This window comes from Scyliorhinus torazame, chromosome 6 (genome assembly GCF_047496885.1).
Source record: "Scyliorhinus torazame isolate Kashiwa2021f chromosome 6, sScyTor2.1, whole genome shotgun sequence".
NCBI lineage: Eukaryota > Metazoa > Chordata > Chondrichthyes > Carcharhiniformes > Scyliorhinidae > Scyliorhinus > Scyliorhinus torazame.
The window spans coordinates 91,721,757-91,731,187 of record NC_092712.1 but is presented as its reverse complement, the minus strand read 5'-3'; the positions used below and the strand labels follow the sequence as shown (position 1 = coordinate 91,731,187).

General features: G+C 45.4%; 1 protein-coding gene across 1 annotated transcript; it reads left to right on the top strand.

Moving 5' to 3' along the window:
- The first annotated feature begins 7,394 nt into the window (after positions 1-7,394).
- LOC140425841 (threonine synthase-like 1) lies at positions 7,395-8,787 on the top strand. The gene is given in 4 exon segments (XM_072510228.1): positions 7,395-7,645; positions 7,647-8,153; positions 8,155-8,564; positions 8,567-8,787. Coding segments are annotated over 4 exon segments (1,389 nt in total).
- The last annotated feature ends 644 nt before the right edge of the window (positions 8,788-9,431 follow it).

Here is a 9,431-nt window from a genome sequence, read left to right as displayed (position 1 = left end):
CTCTCCATGTCCTACCTCCTCTCTCTCTCCCTCTCAGCCACCACGCCGGTTTCACGATTTCTGAAAGCACACGTGAACCACGCCGTCAGGAACTCGGGCCCATTGGAGGTGGAGAATCACGGAGGCCCTGGAGAATACTGGGTCAGGTCCACTAACGACATGCAAACAGTGTTTACTGTACGTTTGTTCCGGAACACATTGGCACCACTGTGGAGGTGATGGAGAATCGTGATTTGGCATCAAATCGGCGCCTGCTGCGATTGTGACGTCCGAACCGATTCTCTGCCCAATTGCGTTTTCCGATTCCGCCGTCGGTTGACGGAGAATCCCGCCCAAGATTTTTTTAGTGAGAATATTTGTCAATTGCATAGACGCCATAAATAATGGACAAGAACTGTGATCTTTATTAAACTCCCATGCTCCTTGTGGAAATATTTTGATTCATTTTGGAAATGGGTATGTAACTTTATCATGGCTGATGGATGGCCCGACCTTACCTCTGCTCAACAAATAAAATGATTTTAGTACTGCCAGTATGTTAAAGAAAGAACTTACATTTATATAGCACCTTTTGTAACTTCAGGGCATTGACTGTAAAACGCTTTTTGATGAAGTGCTGTTAAAGCAGTGTCTGCAGATGCCACACTACGGCAAAATCCCGATTTCGCCTGTGGGAGCGCAAACTGTTAGGTGCCTGGCGCAGTTCTCATTTTTGGCCTCTCCCGTTATTTACCGGCCTCGTTTCACTTGTGCAAGAGTGCAACGAGGCTGGAGAATCGTGCCCTTTTTTATCATTTCACAATTATTTACATTTATTTGTAGGTTTATTAGATGGCTCTGCCTCAAATCACCTGTAAACAACAGGTATGCTCCCTTTAATTTCACGTGTACATACAGCAGCATAAAACACACTTCCGATTTCCATGCTTTATCTGTTTTAATATATTTTTTCCGACTGAAAAATATCTGTGCTGTATTGTTGATAAAATACTACAAAAGGCAATATTGTTTTCTTCTCCTGATATTCCGGCAATACTAGTATCATAGAGGATTATAAGACCATAAGACCATAAGACATAGGAGCGGAAGTAAGGCCATTCGGCCCATCGAGTCCACTCCACCATTCAATCATGGCTGATTTCAACTCCATTTACCCGCTCTCTCTCCATAGCCCTTAATTCCTCGAGAAATCAAGAATTTATCAACTTCTGTCTTAAAGACACTCAACGTCCTGGCCTCCACCGCCCTCTGTGGCAATGAATTCCACAGACCCACCACTCTCTGGCTGAAGAAATTTCTCCTCATCTCTGTTCTAAAGTGACTCCCTTTTATTCTAAGGCTGTGCCCCCGGATCCTAGTCTCCCCTGCTAATGGAAACAACTTCCCTACATCCACCCTATCTAAGCCATTCATTATCTTGTAAGTTTCTATTAGATCTCCCCTCAACCTCCTAAACTCCAATGAATATAATCCCAGGATCCTCAGACGTTCATCGTATGTTAGGCCTACCATTCCTGGGATCATCCGTGTGAATCTCCGCTGGACCCGCTCCAGTGCCAGTATGTCCTTCCTGAGGTGTGGGGCCCAAAATTGTTCACAGTATTCTAAATGGGGCCTAACTAATGCTTTATAAAGCTTCAGAAGTACATCCCTGCTTTTATATTCCAAGCCTCTTGAGATGAATGACAACATTGCATTTGCTTTCTTAATTACGTACTCAACCTGCCAGTTTAACTTTAGAGAATCCTGGACTAGGACTCCCAAGTCCCTTTGCACTTCAGCATTATGAATTTTGTCACCGTTTAGAAAATAGTCCATGCCTCTATTCTTTTTTCCAAAGTGCAAGACCTCGCACTTGCCCACGTTGAATTTTATTAGCCATTTCTTGGACCACTCTCCTAAACTGTCTAAATCTTTCTGCAGCCTCCCCACCTCCTCCATACTACCTGCCCCTCCACCTATCTTTGTATCATCGGCAAACTTAGCCAGAATGCCCCCAGTCCCGTCATCTAGATCGTTAATATATAAAGAGAACAGCTGTGGCCCCAACACTGAACCCTGCGGGACACCACTCGTCACCGGTTGCCATTCCGAAAAAAAACCTTTTATCCCAACTCTCTGCCTTCTGCCTGACAGCCAATCGTCAATCCATGTCAGTACCTTGCCTCGAATACCATGGGCCCTTATTTTACTCAGCAGTCTCCCGTGAGGCACCTTATCAAAGGCCTTTTGGAAGTCAAGATAGATAACATCCATTGGCTCTCCTTGGTCTAACCTATTTGTTATCTCTTCAAAGAACTCTAACAGGTTTGTCAGGCACGACCTCCCCTTACTAAATCCATGCTGACTTGTCCTAATCTGACCCTGCACTTCCAAGAATTTAGAAATCTCATCCTTAACAATGGATTCTAGAATCTTGCCAACAGCCAAGGTTAGGCTAATTGGCCTATAATTTTCCATATTTTTCCTTGTTCCCTTCTTGAACAGGGGGGTTACAACAGTGATTTTCCAATCCTCTGGGACGTTCCCTGACTCCAGTGACTTTTGAATGATCATAACTAACGTCTCCACTATTTCTTCAGCTAGCTCCTTTAGAACTCTAGGATGTAGTCCATCTGGGCCCGGAGATTTATCAATTTTTAGACCTCTTAGTTTCTCTAGCACTTTCTCCTTTGTGATGGCTACCATATTCAACTCTGCCCCCTGACTCTCCGGAATTGTTGGGATATTACTCATGCCTTCTACTGTGAAGACTGACGCAAAGTACTTATTCAGTTCCTCGGCTATTTCCTTGTCTCCCATCACAAAATTACCAGCGTCATTTTGGAGCGGCCCAATGTCAACTTTTGCCTCCCGTTTGTTTTTAATGTATTTAAAGAAACTTTTACTATCATTCCTAATGTTACTGGCTAGCCTACCTTCATATTTGATCCTCTCTTTCCTTATTTCTCTCTTTGTTAGCCTCTGTTTGTTTTTGTAGCCTCCCCAATCTTCTGACTTCCCACTACTCTTTGCCACATTATAGGCTTTCTCTTTTGCTTTGATTCATTCCCTAACTTCCTTTGTCAGCCATGGCTGCCTAATCCCCCCTCTGATAACCTTTCTTTTCTTTGGGATGAACCTCTGTACTGTGTCCTCAATTACTCCCAGAAACTCCTGCCATTGCTGTTCTACTGTCTTTCCCACTAGGCTCTGCTCCCAGTCGATTTTCGTCAGTTCCTCCCTCATGCCCCTGTAGTTACCTTTATTTAACTGTAACACCTTTACATCTGATTCTACCTTCTTTCTTTCAAATTGGAGATTGAATTCTACCATATTATGATCACTGCCTCCTAAGTGCTCCCTTACTTTAAGATCTTTAATCAAGTCTGGCTCATTACATAACACTAAGTCCAGAATGGCCTGTTCCCTCGTGGGCTCCATCACAAGCTGTTCCAAAAAGCCCTCCTGTAAACATTCAATGAATTCCCTTTCCTTGGGTCCACTGGCAGCATTATTTACCCAGTCCACCTGCATATTGAAGTCCCCCATGATCACTGTGACCTTGCCTTTCTGACATACACTTTCTATTTCGTGGTGCATTTTGTCACAGGTTCAATCCAGGCTCTGGATCACTGTCCATGGAGTTTGCACATTCTCCCCGTGTTTGTGTGGGTTTCGCCCCACATCCCAAAAGATGTACAGGGGAGGTGGATTGGCCACGCTAAATTGCCCCTTAATTGGAAAAAATGAATTGGGTACTCTAAATTTATTTTAAAAAAGGATTATAGGTATGAGAATGGTATAGGGCTGTTATTTAATTATTTCATCTCCACATGGCTCTTGAGGAAGCCCATGATAAATACTGGGCAATTGGCTATGGAGGTGACATTGAGGGCATGAAAGGTCATTGGGGTTGGGTGGGCCATGAGTTGGCATGGGGGGTATGAGGAGCTATGCAGAGTGGTATGAAGGGTGAGGGCTAGAGGGGGCAGCATGGGGGATAGCACTGCTGTCTTACAGCTCCAGGGACCCAGGTTCAATTCCGGCCTTGGGTGCGTGTCAGTGTGGAGTTTGCACTTTCTCCTTGTGTCTGTATGGGTTTCCTCTGGGTACACCGGTTTCCTCCAACTGTCCACAGATGTGCAGGGTAGGTGGATTAGCCATGTTAAATTGCCCCTTAGTGTCCACGGATATGCAGGTTAGGTGGATTGGCTATGTTAAATTGCCCCTTAGTGTCCACAGATGTGCAGGTTATGTGAGATTACAGGGACAGGGTGGGAGAGTGGGCCTAGGTGGGGTGCTCTTTCAGAAGGTTGGTGCAGACTCAGTGGCCTGAATGGCCTCCTGCACTATAGGAATTCTATGATTGATAGAGCCTAGCAGGGGATAAAACTGCATTGAGCTCACAATGAGCTGAATGGCCTCCTCCTGGCTAAAACCATTCTGTGAGTAAAACAACTAGAACAAAGTCCCAGTGAACCTTGGTGGGCCCTCTTACCATTTCACTTGGCACTTGGCCTGCATTCTGCCCCTGGTCTGATCCTATCCCCCACCTCCTCCCGAGTGAAAACCATGCCTTTTGAGGTAATGTTTTATTGAGGCAGGTCTGGCAAGTGAAAGATTTCCTGACTCGAGCTACCTACAACGGGAACCAAATCGGGCCCTTTGAATTTCAGCCTCCCGATAGCATGACAAATGATTAATGTCTGTAATGAAAGCCAAAGTAATTTCATTTTAAACAAATTCAAAAGAATGTGACCTTCACACTACAGACCACCAACAAGCTTGAAATTAGTAAGAGAGGTGGGTAGATTGGGTTTTTTAAATTTTAGGGTTATATGCTGAAGAATTCCACAGTTCTCATATCTTATAGAAAAAATAGAAAATCACAGAATAATACAGCATAGAAGAGGCCCTTCGGCCTGTCTAGTCTGTACCGAAGCATGAAAAACACCTGACCTACCTACCTAATCCCACTTACCAGCGCTTGGCCCATAGCCTAGAATGTTATGACGTGCCAAGTGCTCATCCAAGTCCTTTTAAAAGGATATGAGGGAACCTGCCTCTACCAGCCTCCCAGGCAGTGCATTCCAGACCGTCACCACCCTCTAGGTAAAAAGGTTTTTCCTCAAATCCCCCCAAACCTCCTGCTCCTCACCTTGAACTGGTGTCCCCTCGGAACTGATCCTTCAACTAAGGGGACAGCTGCTCCCTATCCACCCTGTCCATGTCCCTCATAATTTTGTACACCTCGATCAGGTTGCCCCTCAGCCTTCTGTGCTCCAGCGAAAACAACCCAAGCCTATCCAACCTCCCTTTCATAAATTAAATATTCCATCCCAGGCAACATTCTGGTGAATCGCCTCTGCAACCCCTTCAGTGCAATCACATCCTTCCTATAACGTGGCAATCAGAATTACACACAGTGCTCCAGCTGTTCCCTCAACAAAGTTCTATACAACTCCAACATGACCTCCCTGCTTTTGTAATCTATGCCTCGATTGATAAAGGCAAGTGTCTGAAATGACTATTTCACCACCCTATTAACCTGCTCTGCTGCTTCCAGAGATCTAGGGACAAACACGCCCAAGGTCCCTTTGTCCTTCGGAACTTACCAGTGCAGGCCAGTCATTGAATATTTCCTTGTCACATTACCCCTTCCAAAGTGTGTCACCTCACTTTTCAAGGTTAAATTCCATCAGCCACTTTTCTGCCCATTTGACCATCCTGTCTATGTCTTCCTGTAACCCAAGACACTCAATTTCACTGTTAGCCACCTGGTCAAAATTTGTGTCATCCGCAAACTTACTGATCCTGCCCTCCACATGGTCATCTATGTAATTTATATAAATGACGAACAATAGCGACCCAGCACAGATCCCTGTGGTATGCCACTGGACACTGGCTTCCAGACACTGAAGCAGTCGCCTGTCATCACCCTCTGTCTCCTACCGTTAAGCCAATTTTGAATCCACCGTATCAAGTTCCCCTGTATCCCATGTGCATTTGCCTTCTTTATAAGTCTCCCATGTGGGAGCTTGTCGAAGGCTTTGCTGAAATCCATGTAAACTACATCAACTGCACTACTCTCATCTTTACACCTGGTAACATGCTCAAAACATTCATCACATTGGTTAGGCATGAGCTTCCTCTGACAAAGCCATGCTGATAATTCCTGATCAAACCTTGCCTCTCCAAGTGGAGATAGATTCTCTCCTTCAGAATTTTCTCCAATAGTTTCCCTCCCATGATATGATATAAATCATTTCAATACTGTACAAATTGATTGATTCTCCGTCAGCTGACGCCAGAATTGAGAAACGCGATTGGGCGAAGAATCGGTTTCACGTCAAATCGCAATTCTCCAGTGCCTCGACAGCAGCGTCAATGCATTCCAGAATGCACCTTCAGTAAATGCCATTGGCATATCAATAGCAGGCCTGACCCAGCATTCTCCGAGCCCTCTGCGATGCTCCGCCTCCATGGGGCGAATTCCCGATGACGAGGTTCACTTGTGCTTTTAAAAATCGTGAAATAGGCACCTTGGCTGCTGAGGGAGAGAGAGGGGACATGGAAAGTGTCCAACATCACCATAGTTTGCTGACAGTTGTGCTGCTGGCCGGGGCGGGGGGGGGGGGGGGGGGGGGGTTCTCCAAGGGCCAGGGGGAGTAGTGCCATCTTGTTGGCTGGGATGAGTGTGTGTGGGGTGTGTAATGTGTGTATACAGCTGCAGCTTGTCAGCCTCCCGAGTGTCAATCACTGACCCAGCGAACCTCGCATTGTTTCTCATTGGAATCGATTGTGTTCCACATGGCACCGGTGCTAGCCCCTCAATGGCCGCTGAATCGGTCCAGGTGCGACTCCAGTTTTGCTGTTGTGGAAGTCCACAAATCCTACTCTGGCATCGACATTTGGTCTCAGGAACAGAGAATGCTGCCCATTGTTGTTCTGGGTGCCCCTGGTGCAGGGAAAACAACAGTAACGGTGTTTATCGGTCACATCACTGGCCTTTCAGTATTAATGCGGTACTCGAAAAGACGTGGCACATGAGTGTGACTCAGAAGCTGCAGGGGGCCGGTGATTAACTTTGTTTGCAAGAGGTGGATGATGCCCGTCAGAAGCTTTGAACTGCCAGGAGCGTTATTTCTCTTACTGGGTCCAAGCCTGTGCATCGCTGCAGTATGTACCACGTGAAAAATGAATGGAATAGATGTTTACCTTGACATGCCTCTTGAAGATCTACTGCAAAGACCTGAAGAGTTGAAACGTTGATCATAGTGCTGGGCTGAGGCCTGGTGTTTCAATCCAAGAAATGTTTCAGCACAGACACCAGTATTGCCACTAGTGGTGTGATGTTCATGTCCTCTGCCAGGCTGGTGCTGCAGCTGAAGTAATTGCTGAGAAAATACTTGATGATACAGAGGAATGAAGGCTTTAAATCTGGAATATTTACTTCCAGGAGAGGTATATCTAAAGACTCTGAGTTCAGACAAGCCCCTAGCATCTTCCTTGAAGTTATTCTTGAAGGCCTGGCTTTAGATATAGGTCTCTATGTGCCTGTCAATCGGCTTCCAGAATTGACTGCTGGAGAATGGCACCGAAGGGCTCAAGTCCGACTTGAGGAGCACATCCATCCCAATGATGTACCTACCAGTGTGAGAGACTGTGGTAAAAGCATGTGGACACAACTTTTCTTGCAACAAGATCGCACCAGTCAGACATTTGAGTGGCAGTCAGTTTCCTCTTGAATTGTTCCATGTGCCCACGGCTGCCTTCAAGGACTTTGGGTTGCAGATATTGCCACAACTATTCTCATACTGCATGCCTAGAACTTGCAATTATCTGATTCTAGTAGCTACATCTGGAGATACAGGGAGTGCCGTTCTGGACCATTTCTTTTGCTTCACTGATGCTGAAAAACAAAGAATCTCAGTTCTCTCAGTCTTCCCTGAAGAGACAATTAGCCAGATGATCAGATACAATGCAGAAAATGTAAAGGCTGTTGGTGTCAAGTCTGACTTTGATTTCTGTCAGACAATTGTAAAACAAATATTCCCAAATCCCGACTACACAGGCTTCCTAACCGCTGAGTGTGGGCCAGTTTTGTGCACTGCAAACTCAATCAACTGGGCTTGCCTGCTGCTGCAGGTGGTCGATCATGCCTCTACTTATCCACCAAGGTGTAATTACCTTTGGAGATACAGTAGATGTTTGCATTCCCACAGGTAATTTTAGCAACATATTGGCAGTGGTAGATGCAAAATGCATGGGGATTCTGATTTGAAAAATGATTTGTGCTTCAATTGAAAATAGCACGCTGACTGATTTCATAAGGACAGGCAAATATGATCTGAGGGGCAGAAGTATGACTGCTTCCTTGTCTCTGACATTAGATGTTCTCAAGTCCTCCGATGTTGATCGATATTTACACCTGGCTTCACATGGTGAAGGGGTGCTGGCGAGCAAGCTGTTTTCCCAGCTGGCAGAACAATGCTACTTTCAAGTGCCAGACACTTAATTGCAGAGAATTTAACATAATTTTGTGTCAGGCTGATGTTCGAAGGAGGGGTGCCTGGATGCTTTCTACTCTGCAAGTCCACAGGTTACATTCCGGATATGCACACGGCTGTGGCAAAAATGGTCGCGGATCGTCAGCACGATGGGACCTGTCCTGTTATTGTGTCAACAGCTCACCCTTGTTTGGTGCAAAATTTGGATTTATTAATTTGTACATGTTTAGAGCGCCAGTCAGGACCAGCAGCTGGGGTGCTGAAATATACACACAGAAAATCACACACTTGCTAACATGAGAGCAGTTGCAATGAAGAATGGGAAGCACACAAAGAATGCACAGGATAGCCTAATCAAGAATAAGGGGAAGCCATTGTCACACCGTCTGGTCCCAAAACGCATCAATTGACCTCCACAAACCTATTATGCAAATCCGGAAGGACAATATCAAGTCTCTGCATTCATTATTGTAAGGAACACAATTATCATCTGACCGGAGGTCATTCTGCTGTGGCCTTTTGTCTACCTAATGAAACCATATTTAAACTTGAACCTCCGTGGGGAAGCAAGTGGATGGCCAGAGTTTGCTCCCCGCATGCGTAATAAAACCACTTGAACATTACATTTGGACTCCCAAGTGTTGGAATTTTATAACATGAGTATTTCTCGTACCTTTCACTTGCAAGTCTGCAGCCGCTGTGCTACAAGCTTTGAGGGTTAAAGAAATAAGTCAACACCCAATTGATCAGCTCCAGATGTTGAACTCCCTAAACTCCTCGTCTCCTATTCACAAAGCTATTATGCTGGAGAGTGACTTGGAAAGCTTCACGCCCCAGAGAGCCAAGTCTGTCCAGGAGATCCAAGGGAAATTATGGATAATGCAGAAAGATTTATTCAATAGAATTTCATGAATGCTGTTTAAATTGTATGTGCCTTGA